General features: G+C 38.0%; 1 protein-coding gene across 1 annotated transcript in view; it reads right to left on the minus strand.

Annotated features, from left to right (window-relative positions):
* Positions 1-7,437: 7,437 nt before the first annotated feature.
* Positions 7,438-18,601, minus strand: part of Nbeal1 (neurobeachin like 1) — a 140,380-nt gene continuing 129,216 nt past the window's right edge. The window contains 6 exon segments of the mRNA XM_037210375.1: positions 7,438-9,573; positions 11,034-11,169; positions 12,518-12,666; positions 13,537-13,698; positions 14,075-14,191; positions 17,067-17,161. Of these exon segments, the coding sequence (XP_037066270.1) occupies positions 9,472-9,573; positions 11,034-11,169; positions 12,518-12,666; positions 13,537-13,698; positions 14,075-14,191; positions 17,067-17,161 (761 nt within the window). The 3' untranslated portion in view covers positions 7,438-9,471.

Here is an 18,601-nt window from a genome sequence, read left to right on the forward strand (position 1 = left end):
CCTGTAAGTCAAGAGCCATGTGTTGATGCACAGATGAATAGGAATGGCTTAATTTAGATGTAAGAGCTAGTAACAAGCCCGAGCCATTGGCCAAGTACTTTAACTAATACAAGCCTCTGTATGGTAATTTGGGAAGCGCCTGCGGGGGTGTACAGGACAGAGATCTGCCTCTGTTTACAGTTAACTGATGTGATATTAAATGACAAGAAAATGTAAGTTTTATTACCATTTGAAAACATTTATCTGATGCCTGATAAGGTCTTATGGACTGAAAAAAAAAAAAAAAAAAAAAAGGCAGTTTTGACTAATCTTGCCATTAGCCTGGCTTTGTGCACTGATTTAGGATTCTTGATGAATTCGTGCAGAAAGTTTCTAATTCTGGTGAAAAACCGTCCCTAAAATATAGTATTGTGACCAGCTCAAGGTCCCGAAGTTACTGTTCACTATTGTTGTGAAGCTGAGGCATTTGTCACGCTGCTGTTAACAAAGCTGATGCATGAAGGAAGACTGGGAGTGTAGCTCAAGAGCAGAACACCTGTCCATCAGGTTTAAAGTCCAGGGTTTAAGAGTTAGGTGGATAAAATTGAAAGGCTAATGCAGAAAATATTTTGATTATGAAAGTGAAATTTTAAAAAACTGAATCCATTATCTGGTTAACAAAACATGAAAATTAGGATGACTGCTTATTGAGAAAACACTGGAACAATGTTTTTGGGATGATTTAAAATCAAAGTCTTTGTGAATAACAGAGCCTGATGAAATAACATTAATACTCACCTTGTGCAGATCACAGGAGATTCCCTTCCGAGAAACAAATAGTTCCTGGTTTTCTGTTTACTAACAACTGCGTTCAGTTCTTTGTCTACTCAAAGAACTGAGCAGGCACTGCAGATTCTGGTCACACTCCATGAACTGAGAACCGCAACCAAATGACGGAAGTAATGCCATCTTTTTATTTGATTCAAACCCACTGTCATATACAAAGCTAATTTATTATGTACAAAATAAATGTACATTCTTAAAAAACATTACAGTATAAATTTCCAAAGGACTAACAAAGTGCGAAACTTTCAACTGTTTTTGATTATACTATACAGAAACAAATCAAACATTAACTCATATACATTCACTGAAGTTCCTAAAAATATTTATACGACAAAACAAAATACACCTTGTATATTTAAATTCAGAATGAAAGCAGAATCAATTGTACCAAACAGTAATTTTGTTATCAGAATGCTAATTAAAGTTATTTACATCCTTATAAAGTCTCAAATTTGCTTTGCTCAACTTTGAACCCCTTTTTCATACAAAAACTCAATGAGTCACAGTTTACAAGTCAATAATTCAACATGAAGAGGCTTATTATTACTCTTTTTGTTCATTCAACCAATTCCAGTGGAACAAACGAAAAGGGACATCTTAAGATAAATACATGACTCCTTAAACAGTAACTAGCAGCACAATTTCTAAGGTTTTGCGGTGGGGGACAGACAGACAGACACACAGACACAGAGACAGACTTCATTCTATAGCCCAGGGTAGCCCACAAACTTGAGGCAATACTCCTGCATCAGGATTACAGGTGTACCACCACACTCAGCTACTAAGTACTTTGTTTTTAAACAAGTCATTTTCAATGTTCAGCTGACCCTTCTGAACTAGTATATATTCACATAATCAAGAAACTGTCACCTTGTTAAATCTGAAATGCTTCTAATTAATCTGAGTCCCAGAAAAACTGTCAAACTCATCAAATGTTTATTTTGCCTTAATTTAACAATGAATTTGATAGAAAACGGCTATCCAGAGTGCTTTTGATATTTTTTTTTCTCCAACTGTACAAAAGCAAACTGATGGAGAAAGCAAAGTTCATCCTGTAAAAGAATCTGGCAGAAAGTCATGTGGCTTCCTAAGAAGTTTTCTTATGTAAAGCTGACTTTAAGTAGCAGTAACTACATATAAAATGCTTGTGGTGATGTTTATGAAGCACAGTCTATGAGAAGTAAAAGGCAGAATAGGAGAAAAAAGTGTCCAAAATGTAAAAGGCTTTTAGCAATATGAGTCATTGTAAGCTGGTGGTGGTAGTTCACACCTTTAGTCCCAGCACTTGGGAGGCAAAGACAGGTAGATCTCTGTGAGTTCAAGGCCAGCCTGGTCTACAGAGCATGTTCCAGGACAGTCAGAGCTACGTAGAGAAATCCTGTCTTAAAAAAAAAAAAAAAAAAAAAAAAAAAAAAAAAAAAAAAAAAGCCACTGTAACATACCATAATTTTGGAAGGAGTATAAAACTATATGCAAGTCATTAGGGATTACCTAATAAAACATTTACACTTCCAAAAATTCTTTTCTTTAGTTCCAATATAATACGAGTTTAAGCTATTTTCAATTAAATTTAACTACTGATAACTCCCTGCCAGAATTACTTCTGAGGAGCAAAATAATTATGTATATTCTTGAAAATCTCAGCACTTGGGAGGCAGAGGCAGATAGATCTCTGAGTTTGAGACCAACCTAGTTGACATAGGTACTTCCAGGCCAGCCAAGGCTATATAGTGAGAATCCCCAAAACAAACACAAGAAAGAAAAAAAAAAAAAAAAAAGGAACATTAAAGCCTAATTCTCAACTTGACTACACTATCAGAGAGCCTGTAATTTTAATATAAGGTCAACAGAATATATTACTTAAATAAAATCTTAATTGGAATAAGACTTCTTTTTTGTTTGTTTGTTTTTTGTTTTCCGAGACAAGGATCCTCTATATAACAGTCCTGGCTGTCCTGGAACCCGCTCTGTAGAATAGGCTGGCCTCAAATTCACTGAGATCTGCCTGTCTCTGAGTCACCACCACTGCCTGGCAAGACTTCTTTTAAAAATAGTTTGTATTTCAATCTCAGCTAAATCCTCACTGTTCTCAGTCTCATGTTACATTGCTAATTTACCACAGCACTATAAAGCAGTGAAACACGTTGTAACTATTCCATGAAAGTTACTAGGAAGCCATTATGAAGGAAACACACAGCAGCAGCCCTTCTTTAACAGTAAACTTTGAAAATTATTTACTCATTTTTGAAATGGAAGTCTTACTACATTGTCCAGGCTGATCCTGAACTTCCCGGCCCAGGTGATCTGTCCATCTCAGTCTCCCAAGTAATTGGAACTATGTGCAAGTACCACTTTGCCTAATTTCTCAAATGATGAAATCTGGCTATTGTTATGCTAATATATGCAAGATATGTATTTTCAAAGTTAACATGAAAACTGTATCATAGAGAAAAGAACATTGAATCTGTGACTTTCATCTTGCTTTATGCATTACAGAAAGATATATACCACTGAATTTGTGTCTTTTTATTTGACACTAAAAGAATTATCTTCATGTGTCCAAATCTTGCAGTGTGTTTAGAAACTATTTCTGTGTGGTGTCAGTAAAGATACTAGTCAAAGAAAATCTGCCTAATGAATAACTATGATAGCCAAAAGAATTTCAGTTGAGAATGTGGCCATTTTTACATGAGGTTTTTTATAATAAATAAAACCACATAAAATTTTTATATTATATACTTCATGGCAGCCAAAAGGCAGAGAAGAGATATAAATCCTATATTCCAAGATGGTCACATGATTTTCAATAAATAAAAATGTATCTGCAATTTAGGCACATATTCACTTATATACATTGTATGTACATACATATAATTTTTGAGACCTGGGATTGATTAAAACCAGTGAAAAACCCAAGTAGTACCAAGGCATAGCCTACTTATTAATCCCTACAGACAAGTCTGATCTGCGACCTCAGATTAGGAGCCATGCTCTGAACCGAGGGTGCAGAGGTCAGTGGTAGAACCCTCCTCCTATGTGTGAGGTCCTATGCTGTCCCAGTGCTGGGGTAAAGAAGCCTACCCAGGACCCCAAACCCAGGGCTTCACACGAAAGCATTCCATCACTAAGATACATCCCTAGCCCAAGTCTAAAAACCTATGAAAATTAAAGAATATTCTATACAGAGGCATACCTGCACACATCACCAAAAGTATTTAGGAGAATTTACCCAATGCTTTCATAGTGGAAGAACTCTACTCATTACAACTGCTGTGGACATCTTTCTGTGTGCTGTGAATATGTGTTGCTCTGATTGGTTGATAAATACAGCTATTTGGCCTATGCAAGGCAGCTTAGAGGCAGGCAGGAAGTCAAAACAGACAGGAAGAGAAAGGAGAGGCAAGGAGATACTGCCAGCCGCCACCACGAGAAGCAAGATGTAAAGATACCAATAAGCCATGAGCCACATGGCAAAGTATAGATTTATAGATATAAATATAAGAGCTAGCTAGCAAGAAGCCTGCCATGGCCGTAGTTTAAAAATAATATAAGCCTCTGTGTTTACTTGGGTCTGAGTGGTTACAGGACCAGGCAGGACACAGGAATTTTATAAGTGGCTGTGGGACCTTGGTGCAAGCGAGCACAAGAAAACTTTCAGCTACATACAACTTCAATACTACAAGATATATGATTCTGTTGTTCTTTTAGCACTGATTACTAATGTTTTTTATTCTTGCCTAACATGCACAAGGCCCTGAGTTCAATCCCCAATACTGGAAAAAAATTTAATCTTTATCAGTGTGGGAAATATTGACTGATAGGCATTAGGAACTAATATTAGCAAACAGACAATGTTATTGGAGTAAATGTTAATTATAATTTTCAGATATGAAAGGTCTAGAGAGAGTTCATGGTAAGATTAATAAACTTTTCAATAATGAAAAGGAAATACAGTGGCTCTGTCCATATGAAACAAAGACACTACGATACTGGGCGGGGGTTGGAGATAACCACTGGCATTGAACATGCTTCGTTTAAATTATGTAAGTAATATGTGAATATGTAAATAATATTAAAGGCTGATAACACTGTATTGTTATCTAATGCCACCAGGAAAAGCACTCTGAGGAAATTCTTCAGAACAATGTCTATATGGGATCATCTCAAACAAACCCAATGCTACGTACATGATACACACACACACACACACACACACACACACACACACACACACTCTTTAGGAAAATTACTAAGAATAAGTACCTGCTGCCAATAGTAAAGATGTTTAAGAATGCTCAGTTATTGGGAAAGAATAGTTTGTTAGAGACAGAACACTTACATCAAGGTTTGGGTCTAGATGAAAAATGAAAATAACAGGTAAAAATAATACATTTCATTTTGTACATACCACTCAAACACAGCAAAGATGGGGTTAAGAAAATGGGTTTAGCCGGGCGGTGGTGGCGCATGCCTTTAATCCCAGCACTCGGGAGGCAGAGCCAGGAGGATTTCTGTGAGTTCAAGGCCAGCCTGGGCTACCAAGTGAGTCCCAGGAAAGGCACAAAGCTACACAGAGAAACCCTGTCTCAAAAAAAAAAAAAAAAAAAAAAAAAAAAAAAAAAAAAGAAAGAAAGAAAATGGGTTTAGCAATTCGAGAAGTGAGAACACCTTTAGACACACACATCCCAGATACATGGAATTATGCATTTAAAACCTTGTTCATACTCAATTCAGTAAAAGGACTCACATGGTTTTGTTTGGATGGTTTTTTTGGTTTTTCAAGATAGGGTTTCTTTGTGTAACAGCTCTGGCTGTCCTGGAACTAGCTCTGTAGACCAGGCTGGTCTACTCACATGTTTCTATTGGAAAGGAGGCACAGATGATGCTATTTATTTTACAAACAAATATTTTAAAGGAACTAACCTCTCAAAATTCAATGAAAAGCTTTCCTTAGAGATATCTTTAGTAAAAATAATGTTGTACTTACAGACAAATGCCATGCCTCTATCATCACTAAACAAAAATTGACACTCAATTTCACTTTCTTAGCATGTTTGAAAAGGAACACAAAGAAGAACTGAGTCAACTTCCATGTCTAAATTCTCATTTTCTGGGGTGTGCTTACTCCTTTGGCAGAATGCAGCATTTCCGTGTGTGTCAGCTCTGTGAAGAAGAAGCCCACAGAAGAACGTCACAAGGAAAGAGAGCAGCTATGACTCTGCAGACACTCTGCTCCCACCAAAGGATGCTGCACTGTGACTGAAGGAAAGTCAGAGAAACATCCTTCACAGGCAACACTGGCTACAAAGACTTAGTGCTAATCTTTATTTCTGCAGTTCCCTGACTTCCCTGTTTTTCAATTTTACCTAAGTAATGACAGAATACTGACTGGGGGGAGTTATATATTACATTCTTTTATTCTCTTAAGTACATATAGTGATTGTATATATATGTATACACACAGACAAACACACACACCACCACCAGCAGCAACAACAGCAAAACAACTTCTGACCTCACTTTCTTAGTATAAAGAAACATTATCTTAGTATAAATCTCTCATTCCCAGGATGCTAAGATTTTAATATTCATGGTCACCACTATCAAGAAACAAAAGCAGATGAGAAGTTCTGAAAAGATGAATTGACACCAACAGTAGCCAACTTGAGATTTGATACTCATTAACTAAAATATCCAGCCATCAATCCATTCTAATAATTTCTTCCACTTACACTATAGATATCTCTATGGATAGCATTTACACTCCACTCTGTAAAAGTTTATCTTCCCAGTGACATTATCTAGCGACTTTTAATTTCATGGATCTACTGTTTACATGAGGAATATATTACCAGATAATAGTCCCACTAGATTTGCTTATTTTAATTAACACAAAAGTTCATTCTTGGCTGGGTGGTGGTGGGGCACACTTTTAATCTCAGCATTCAGGAGGCAGGGTCAGGCAGATCTCTGAGTTAGAGGCCAGCCTGGTCTACAGAGTGAGTTCCTGGACGGCCAGAGCTACACAGAGAAACCCTGTCTCGAAAAACAAACAAACAAAAAACAACAAAACAAAAAGTTCATTCTTCAAGAATATTGCTGGTATTTTCTAAATCTGAAAACAATTATCAGGAATAAGTCTCCTTTTAACATCTAACACAGGTCTGGGCCAGACCTCTGTGAAACTGAACAAGGCGTCATATTCATGTTATAAGGAAATAATGTTTGTTCAGTTTCCCACTAAAAAGTAGCACAGTCCAACACCACATATGTAGGATTGCTTTTCTCGGATTACCAAAGTTTCTGTGATTCTTAAATAAATAAGATAATTTCTAAATCCAGTATTAAGTAGTTTCAAAAACAAGGAACTTGTGGATACATTGACAAAAGAAACCCTTACCAAGTCTTGATTTAGAGTCAGTCAGTATCTGTCTGTGTTTTTTCTGTCTCTCTTGCCCATGCTAGGAAGTAAAGCCAGGCTCTCGAACAATGTAGGCAAGCGGTCTACTACGCACTGAAAACTGATCACTGCCCGGCAGTGGTGGTGCACACCTTTAATCCCAGCAGAGGCAAGAGGATCTCTGAGTTTGAGGCCAGCCTGATCTACAGGGTGAGTTCCAGGACAGCCAAGACTACACAGAGCAACCCTGTCTGGAAAACCCCCCAAACCAAGAAAAAAATCACCCAATCATGTTGGTTCTGACTTGAACTCCCTAAAAATGTTTATGGGGATAGATGGCCCCGGAGGCACCATGGCTGTAGCACCTGAGTGTGGAGGAGGGAAACGAAAAGAAGAGATGTTTCATATACCGTAATCCCCTCTACAGACTTGTGAGACTCCAACAAATTCTTCAAGTCTTTCAAAAAGGAAATATATTTACACAAATTCTACTTTTGTACCAGTTGATTTTAGTGTTATTTGTCTAAAACACAGCTACTTTTTCCTGAACCAGACAATTTTAACCGATTAAACAGAAAGTGATTTTGCAGTGTTTTACTAATCCTGACCCACAAGAAACCAAAATATTGGAAAAATTTCCTAAACATAATCTTTTACATCTGAATTTTTTAAAACTTATTTATGGGAGTATAAAGAAAAAAGACCCCTGGATACTATGGTCAACAGGAGAGAGAAAAATAGAAAATCAAAATTTCTTCAAGGATTCAACTGAAAAGACAGTTAGGTATAAGGAAATGTATGAGCAGCAGAATAAAAAAGAATATAATTCTGAAAGGCTACCATTGTAAAGTCATTTGTTGTTGCCCATAGATCATTTTAAGAAAGCCATGCAACAGTCTTTCCTGAAAATAGCCTCAACATATAAATTTCTGTACAACTTCAGAGATTTACAAATCTTCCCAAAGCCTGTGGAATCTCAGATTACCAATACTGGTAGTTGTAAAACTTCTTTGACCTAACTCAGAAGTCAATTTTGCAAAAACAAATAACAATTACTTAGAATTCCAAATGAAATCAGTCAGCCTTTTTACTTCCAACATTAAATCAAAAGTACTATTTAACAACCTCTAACACAATGGCTCTCATCCTGACGGGGTCTATGACAAGCAGTAGACAGCTTACTTTACCTACACCACTACTCTGGATCATGAAGTCTCACTCCATCTTTCAGGACCTTTAGAACATTACCGACAACTCATGATCATCAGAGGAAAAGTGATTAACTACCAAGAGAGCACAGTTTTTGCTTAACAAAGACAAATTCACAAAATACTGAATTTCACAGACGTCAACTGTGCTGCAAATGTTACTCAAAGGACTGGCTGGCCACAGCCACAATTAGCATTTCTGCTTAAATAAACTATTAATGAAATACACTTGTAAAAATTATCTCTAGTTTTTCTTTTTCCTGTTCAATTTCTGTTACTTAAGGATAATAATGCAATTAAACATTTTTATTAGTAATATATGAAATAGTAGGGGCAGGGAAATAAATTAATGTATTATTTCAATATTTATATTTAATTCAACTGTGCAGACCTGAAACTTTTGAAAGCTCAATTATACAACAAATGCCTAAAAGGTTATATTTTTAACATCATGGCAAGTAAACGGTAAAATGATTATCTAAAGAATACATGAAAAGCCACATCTCTCAACTCTCCATTATCTATACTACTTTATTGGAAATGTCTTAAATTTTGCTACTTAGATTAAGGGAATTCAATCTAAATATATAATATTAGAAGTTTGTTTTTAAAAATGGACTGAATGATTTAGGAATGGGTTACCAAATGGAATCAAATATATTTTCTCAATTCAATTTCACTACTGGTTAACAAAACTTGATTCACTGTTGATGAAACTTTTAAAATGGCTTTCGCACAATATACAACTTTATTTTTACTCTTTATTTATGTATTGAATTTTTGGGATAAGCCTTGCTATGTAGCCCAGGCTGTCCTTGAACTTAAGATCCACCTGCCTCAGCCTCTCAAATGTTAGCATTACAGGCCTGTGCCATAAAGTCCAGCTCCACCTACACCTTCACAGATATCAAACTGTGGTAATCCTTAATTATTTTTAGGATAAAACACTTTAGACTTTCAGAGAGTAGAGAGATGTAGCTAAAGTGACAAAGCAGTAAATGAAGCTCCGTTCTCCATCACACAAGGTGGAAATAACAATCACTTCAGATCTTGAGTATTATATTCGGTTTCTCCAGCTGAAATCTGGCTGAGCCGCTTGCTAGATCCCCACAGTTTTCGAGAAAGCTGACCCGAACGCATCTGTTCAAGGTAATACAGAGAAATGAATAGATGTTAAGGAAAAACTAGGATACATAAAATCAATATATATGACACTGAGTTTGTAAAATGCAGAACAGGTTTTGGCAGCAAAATCACTAACATGTTAAAAGATTCTTGATTAATAATGAAAGCCACTTATTAACTGCAATACAAGAGACTGAACTCAAGGCCTCCACTTGTCAGGCAAAGACTCTAGAGCACGGAGCTATATCCCTAGCCATCTTCGTACCTTCTGACATAAAGTCTCACTAGTTGCTTGACCTGACCCTGAGCTCACCCTGTAGGCATGCAGACCTTTAACTTGTGGTTCTTCGACCTTAGCCTCCCAACTAGCAGGGATTACAAGTGTGTACCCAGAGAGTAGAGTGTAAGCAGAATGTTATGTAATTACCAGACTAGCAGGGGAAAGATGGGTACAATTACTAAACTCAGTGTTGACTGGAAACATGTTTACATGTTCTCACTCTTTTCAAATATTTATTTATGTAAATGAGTATCTTGCCTGCATGTGCACCACATGCATGTCTGGTGCCTGTGAAGGTCAGGAGGGTGTGGGTTTCCTTAGAGCTGGAGTGACAGGTGGTTGTGAGGTGCTATGGGAGTGCTTGAAACGGAGCCCTGCTCCCTGCAGAGCAGCAATGCTGGGCTGCTGGGTCATCTCTCCAGCCTTTCCTGGGGTTGTTTGGAGAGGGACCTTGCTATAGGCCTGGCTTGCCTAGAACTTAATATGTAGACCAGTCTGGCCCCCAAATTGTGATGATTCTCCTGCCTCTGTCTCCCAAGCACTGAGATTACCGGTATGCACTACCACACCCAATTAATTTCTTCTCTTGAAGAAACACCTACAGATACCATATTACATTTCTCAGAAAAAGCTAAGAGTGTCTAAAAAAACATGCAATGACTAATTTAATTCTATAGTAAGTTTTCTGGGAGAATCACTAAGCTACCTGGAGTAGAGTCATTAAGTTTTCTGAGGAACAAATGTCAGATCTATGAAAGACTATTAACCAAGAAAATTTATTGTTATAATAAACTCACTGAGAATAAGGATGTGGATACAAGATATTTGTAGTTCTAGATAAAAAATGATGCCTTTATATAGTCATGCTTGGTATTTATTAAATCAAATCAGTCTTACTGTTAGAACCTGTATTTTATTTTCTATAAGAGCCTTTATGCCTCAAATCTGCACAGTATTCTTGAGTCTTGATTTGGAGTAAAATAATTTTCTTATTCACACAGTGATACCAATCCACAATCATCCTTTCAATTTTATCATAGTATGAACACTACTGATTAACAACTTTATACTTTTGCTCTTTCTGAAAAGTCAAATTTGTTTCATTTTATCCATAATGGAGACTTCTGAATCAGCTAGAATAAAGGACCAAAGGAGCCCACAATAGTAAGGAGAAATCCATGATGCTGAATTTTACCTCGGCTGGCTTGCCAACACCTACTACAATCAATTTGCCATCTTCTAAGCCCACAAGAATGTGGCTGTACTCTTTGGTTACAGAAACACAGTGGATAGGTAATCGCATGGTTAATGGAGTGACGCTGAGATTCAAACTAGAAGAGATAAAAACCAGACACAGTTACATGCATAGAGGATGGAAGCACAGGTTATACACGGGAGGTAACTTCATTATCTAGCTCTGCATCCCAACTTTACAGATGTCGGATTTATAGGCACACACTGCCATATCCCCAACTGTAGTTCAATTTCTCATAATTTCCCTAAGTTCATCTCCACTTCAAATCCTATTAACTCTTCAACAAGACTCCTCTGATCATGCAGATCCTAGCAATTCCTAGTCTTCAGCATACATTGCTTCCTTTGTTGTTGTTGTTTGAGATAGATAGGGTCTTGCTATGCAGGCTAGGCTGACTTGGAACGCACAATCCTCCTGAATGTGCTGCCTTGACTGGCAACTTCTAAAAAGTCTTCAACCCTTCAAGGTCAATTATTATATTTAAACACCACAATACTGAGAATATAAGCTTTCATTAAATGCTTTTATCATGTCGACTGATAAGTGAAAGGTGAGTAAAAAGTCCCAAAAGAAAGTGCATGTATGTGAATCTTTGAGGTTAATAAAACAGGTCTATTTGCTTTGTCTGATAGTCTATTATAACAAATGCCTGTGGTTATTTAATGACTAGAAAGTAGAGAACCCAATGTATAAGTGTGTATATATATGAACTAAGAGTTCACTGGTTTTTCTAATTTGCAAGTCTTCTTGTTAGAAGATTCTTAAAACGTGGATGATTTAAAAAAGGAACGATATCATTGGAAAAGGTAATGAGTCCCAAATGCTGATATTACGGGTATATTCCAGCATGCTCAGAACACTGCTGCCTCTTTTGTCTGTGTGACTTGCAAGTGTGTGCATGCCTGGTGCACACATGGAGTTCAGAGGACGACATCAGGTGTCTGTTCTCACCTTCCATCTTTCATGAGACAAGATCACTGTAGTTTGAATGTAATTGGCCCCCATAATCTCATAGGGAGTGGCACTATTAGGAGATGTGGCTTTCCTGGAATGGGTGTGGCCTTGCTGGAGGAAATGTGTCACTGTGGGGGACGGGCTTTGAGGTTTCCTATGCTCAGGACACTACCCAGTGTCTCAGTCAACTTCTTGTTGCCTGCAAGATGTAGGACTCTCAGCTACTTTTCCAGCACCATGTCTACCTGCACACTGCCATGCTCCCCGCCATGATAGTAATCAAATGAACCTCTGAAACTGTTAAGCTGCTCACATTATGACTGTGCGTGTGTGCGCGTGTGTGCATGTGTGTGCGCTGGGATTAGAACCCACACCCTCGTATTACAGAGCAAGCACTACTACCTTCGGAACCACCTACCCAGCCCCACGGCGACCTGTTCTTCGACAGTTTGAACATTTTAGTGTCTTACCCGTGAAGCTCTCTTATAGACAGGAGCCCTTGTAAGCTGCCAGTGATAACATGTTCTCCAATTATGCACATGTCTGATATTTGCTCATTCAGGACTTGAGACCCCAGGTACCTTCCATTTACAGAAAACACATGTAACATGTTCTTATCCTATAAAGAATTAGGAAACTTTAAGGATTTTGAATAAAAGCTGAGTTTTTAAATTGTCAGTTAAAACTAACATAATTAGTAAGATTTTTGGAATAAAAACATGGCTGCATTTAAAGAAAAAGGATACAGACAGTATCAGATTGACTTCAAGTCATATTGCCATGGAAACAACTAAGAGTTAAATAAAAGTTAAAATATTCTCCAGTCCAAAAATATTCCACATTCCTAAAAAAGATGCTCCTGATACTTAAACGCTTTATTACTAAAAGGAAATGAATACATAGAGTTCAAGTTTATTTCCACACTGTCTTACCCACAAAAGAACTTATGCTGGCTATCACTGCTACTTACAGCTCATGACATTCCTCATATCAAAAATTAGGTTTTTTGCTGGGTGGTGGTGGCACATACCTTTCATCCCAGCACCCAGGAGGCAGAGGCAGGTGGATCTCTAAGTTTGAGTCCAGCCTGTTCTACAGAGTGAGTTCCAGGACAGCCAGGGCTACACAGAGAAACCTTGTCTTGAAAAACTAAAATATATTTTAAAACAAATACTTTGAAATTGCTATGTACATGGGGTTGGGGATTTAACTTAGGGCTCCAGGCTTGCAAGGCGAGCAGTCTACCAACCAAGTTATATCCTTAGCTATAAGATATTACATTTGAAACCATGTATAATATTGGGCCAAAAGAGATCTCTGAAACAAAGTATGAGGACGAGACTGTAGCAGAAGTTTATCTAACAGTGAGAAAGAACAATGACACCATAGGAAAACAGCCTCTTTCCTCACTCATGCTGTCTCTGCAGTGGGGGAGAGAGAGGGAGACATGAGTGATGACCTGCACCAACTGCAAAGAAGTGCTATGTACCTTGAGGGTGGACTTTTCTTCCAAGCTGGAATAGATGACAATGTGTCCTTCCCAAGATACGGCCAAACCGGGAATGGTCAGGAACAGGGAACTCTCACAAGGCGGTCGTAACGTCCTCATGTACTGACCTTTCTGAATGGTATGTATAATCACAGTGCCGTCCTACACACAGGAGATGTCAGAGAATGAAAAACACCAAACAAAAAAGAAACGGCAAAGTGGCTGGATAAAGAAATGTGGGAAAGAAACTGAAGAAATAATGATCCCATAAAGGACTTACATGCTTTAGGTAAAACCCTAATCTTGGAATTATAAGTAGTATTTTATCTTGTAGAGTGCCATCTTCTTTAACTAGTAAGGCCAGTAAGATCCCCAAATACAACATAGCCTCTTTTAAATTTATTCTTTCTGTATTACTCTACTTTAACAATGCGTAAAATAAATATTAAAAAGTTCTATTTCCATAAACAACTTTTCAAATATAAACATTGTTACTCAATTTATAGAGAAATATTGTTTCTTCAAGGTGCAATCTTACCCTTGACCCTGACACTGCCATGTCAAGCTCAGTGCTGATGCCCACACTCAGTATCTCATCAGTGTGTCCATAAAGGATCTGAAAAGGCTTAGACGCTAAGCCCACAGGAGAGCCTCCCTAAAATTAAAAAGAAAATAAAAGGTGAAATGGTGTCTTGCTGTTTGTTCCCTCTGCTCCCAAGCCTCTTGTTTTTGTTTTTTTGTAACCAAGTTTATACTGTACTCAAACTTCCTCTTAACAAAGTAATATGACAGGTAGGTAGAATCACTGAATTCACTCACACTAATACTCAGCCCAAGACTTAAATGGAATGGTATCAATGCTGACTTCTTAGATTAATTTTTCCAAGATATTTGCTCTTTTAATCTACATATTTATTCTTCCTTAAATTCAAATAAACATTTTATATATGTGAATACTTCTTAGAGCAGCAGTTCTCAACCTGTGGGTCACAACCCCTTTGGGAATCGCATATCAGATATTTACATTACAATTCATAACAGTGGCAAAATTACAGTTATGAAGTAGCAATAATTGCATGGTTGGGGGTCACCACAACATGAGGAACTGTATTAAAGGGTTTCAGAATTAGGTAGGTTGAGAACCACTGTCCTGGAGTCTGTACTTTAGGGACCTCAATTATATTTATTCTGATTTGCCTTTAATTTTTATTACTATTTTATTTATATGTATGTGTCTTGTGTGAATGCCTGTGGAGGTCAGAGGATAGCACTGGATCCCCTGGAGCCAGAGTTACAGGCCGCTGTGAGCAGTCTGATAGGAGTGCTGGGAATCAAACCTGGGTCCTGTGGAAAAGCAGCAGTAAGTGTCAATCACTGAGCCACATCTCTAGCTCCTGTCTTTAACTTCTATAGCAATCATCCTTTTTTTTAATTTTGTATGTATGCATGCACAGTAGCCTTACTCCTTTGAGACAGACAGGGTCTCTCACTGAGTCTGGAGCGGTTTTTCACATAGCCTGGCTGGTTGTCCAGCAATCCTCTTGCTAGAAATCTAATTGTGCACCATCACTAATGATGCTTTAAACATTTATTAGGACTTCAGGCATGCTATGCAGATGCTGTGACACTGAGCTATGTCCTCAGTCTTTAAAAAAATGATTTTTTAAACATAAGTGTTGTTAAGTTACTCAGTTTGACTTTAAACTATCACTCTGTAGTCAGGCAAGCCTTGACTTTGTGATGCTCCTGCCTCAGCTTCCACACAGGCTGAAACTGCAGGCTAATAATACAATTTATTGAAGAAAATTTCTCTAGAATGCCTTTGTCACTAAAACAGCCTTGTTTACATTTATTTTATATTCAAAGGAATGTCAGTTGTGTGTCATATTGTTTTACTCGTATTTATTTTAGATAAGTCTGTCTAGAACTTCTGTTTCTATATTACACACAAATTCCCCTGTAAATTCTACCCCGAGATACATGTGATTTCCCCTATATACTTAATTTAATATTTACAAATAAGATTATTCCTGTATCAAGTAATTAAAGTAACAGAAAACTTTACAATTCAAGTGAAAAAAGAAACATTAAATTCATTTTAAAAAGGTTGCATTTCTAAATATTAAACATGGTAATCATAAAACAAAAATCAATCTTTTATTTAAGAATACAGAAAAAGCCGGGCGGTGGTGGTGCACGCCTTTAATCCCAGCACTCGGGAGGCAGAGGCAGGCGGATCTCCGTGAGTTCAAGGCCAGCCTGGGCTACCAAGTGAGTCCCAGGAAAAGGCACAAAGCTATACAGAGAAACCCGGTCTCGAAAAATCAAAAAAAAAAAAAAAAAAAAAAAAAAAAAGGAATACAGAAAAAAAGCGAGGCCTTGTTTAAAAAAATTATAGTATTAGCAAATAAAATACAACAGCAAAATGTGGTATCAATAAAAATAAGCCGTATTAATTTATTACATGAATTCAAGGCAGTTCAAATCTAAGAAATTTTGTAATTTACTGCATTTAGAAAAAGGAAACTCTGAAAGCATTTATAGAAGAACAATGCTAGAGGACACTACTGGTGACACTGATGAAGTGAGGGTTTTGTGTGAGAAGGTGTGTAGTGCGTGCGTGCGTGTGGCGGGGGCTGGGCATGCATGTGTGGAAACCAGGGGCTGATGTCATGATATCTTCAATCGTTTCTCTTCCTTAGTTTTTAGGACAATCTCTCACTGAACCTGGAGCTTGTCATTTCCATGAGGCTGGCTCCTACACTGCTGGGACTCTCCTGCATCTGCCCCCTGCCCGGTACCAGAGTTACAGGCACACTGATATGCCCTATTGTTACATGGACACTGAGGATCTGAACCCAGGGCCTCATGCTTGCCCAGCAAGAACTTATCCACTGAACCATCTGCCTAAAAGTTCTAATAAAAACAAATGCTCACTTAAAAGAACCGGAGGAAAAAGTTGTAGTAAAGGAAGCATGAAAGAGGAATCTGTCTAAACAAACATTTAGTTACTAAAGCAAAAACACTTTGGCAGTCATATAAAAGTAGGTAATTGGAAAGGAATAGGGAGCCAAGAAAAAAATTAATTGACTGGGTAAACAATACTTGCTTTCTACTGAGTCATAGTGATGTATTATAAAACACCAAAACTATCAATATTGTAATTATAAATACAAGAGGCAAAAGAGAAAATGAGGTGTGGACATCTTGTTAACAAGGTAGAAAACTTAGAAAGCATTAAAAAATTCCTCTCTAAACCAATGTCATAAGAATACAACAGAGAGAAGAATACCTGCAACTTCTACAGTTCCACCAGAAGGACAGGAGGAATGTCATTATGTTAGTTGGCAATGAGTCAGTTTTGGTAATTACTAGAGAATCAGCCACGAATCAGACACAAAGCTAGAAAAGAGCGGTGCTTCAAATAGGTCAGAACTCAGAAAACAGAATACAAAACTCTCAAAATGTCATTTACTACCAGAGAAAAACCTGTCACCCCAGTCCAAGAACATAAAAGGTGTTATTATTACCTGTTGTGTTATTTGCCATATCATACATGTAGTGTCCCTGGAACCAGAAATCAAGTGTATTCCACAGTAATCTGTAGCTAAGCAAGTCACAATATCTGTTTGAAGAAAGAAAAAAATAAAATGGGTCTGTTTTGACAGAACAGAACTCTAGGGCAATCTCAGTTAATGTTCAAATTATCACTAAGGCAGGCTGGCGAATGGCCCAGCAAGTGAAGGAAGCTGCTGCTGAGACAGGGGACCTGCACCAGTCCCTTTGGACACACATCGCAGGAGAGACCAGACGCCGGCAAGCAGTCCTCAAATGCAATGTGTGTGTGCCCACCCCCCCCCACACAAAATAATAAAAATGTGACAAAAACCTCAGGCCAGAGTAACAGGACATCTGCAGAGTCACAGTCATCTGGAGAGACTCCCGAGACCTCTCATTTGGGTGAGATGGGATGTGCTAAGTGTTTAACGGTGGCTGCGGCATCGAGGAGGGTCAGAGACCTGAGAATGGACCTGTAGCTATGTTTTCTGCTCCCTCACCCCATTCACATTCTCCTCCCACTGAAAAGTGCTGTCTTATGGAATGGATCCTTAAAAAAACAGTAGAGGGGCTTGACAGATGGCAGTTAATATGTTATGGATTATCTTTCAGAGAACTTAGGTTTGATTCCTAGCACCTACATAAATGCCAACAACTATCTGTAACTCCAGTCCCAGGGGATCCATTGACCTCTTTAGACTCAGCAGGTGCTGCACACATGTGGTATACAGATAAACATCCAGACAAAATACTCATTCACATACAATAAACAAACAAACAAACAAACAAATAAATAAATAGAAAAGACAGGACATATATACAGAAAAATATGCAGACAAAACACTCAAACACATACAATAAACAAAACAAACAAATAAATAAATACAAAAGACAGTACATATTATGCTGCAAATTCATAACATAAAAAGCAGTTTCCAACCGGGCAGTAGTGGTGCACACCTTTAATCCCAGTACTTGAGAGACAGAGGCAGGCAGATCTTTGTGACTTTGAGGCCAGCCTAGTCTACAGAGCGAGCTCCAGGACAGCCAAGGCTACACAGAGAAACCTTGTCTCTAAAAACAAAAATGAAAACAAAGAAACAAACAAAACTCGCCCCCCCCCCAATTTTCTGGAATAGTCCCATAATCAGCTACACTAACTGATACCTTAGAAATCACCAGTAGATGTAATCAGATTGTTGACTACCTTAATTGCCATCAGAAATAACTGATTTCCAGATGCAGATGCAGAGATCCACAGCTAAGTACTGGGCTGAGCTCCAGGAGTCTTTTGAAGAAAGGGAGGACGGATTGTAGGAGCCAGAGGGTCATGATGGGGGAACCCACAGAGACAGCTGACCTGAGCTCATGGGAGCTCATGGACTTAGGGAGTCTGCATGGCACTGACCTAGGCCCTCTGCATGTGTGTGACAGCTGTGTAGTTTTGGTCTCTTTGTAAGGCTCCTAGCTGTGAGATCGTGACCTGTCCTGGAGCTTAGCTGGCTTT

This window comes from Peromyscus leucopus, chromosome 13 (genome assembly GCF_004664715.2).
Source record: "Peromyscus leucopus breed LL Stock chromosome 13, UCI_PerLeu_2.1, whole genome shotgun sequence".
In the NCBI taxonomy this organism is placed as follows: domain Eukaryota; kingdom Metazoa; phylum Chordata; class Mammalia; order Rodentia; family Cricetidae; genus Peromyscus; species Peromyscus leucopus.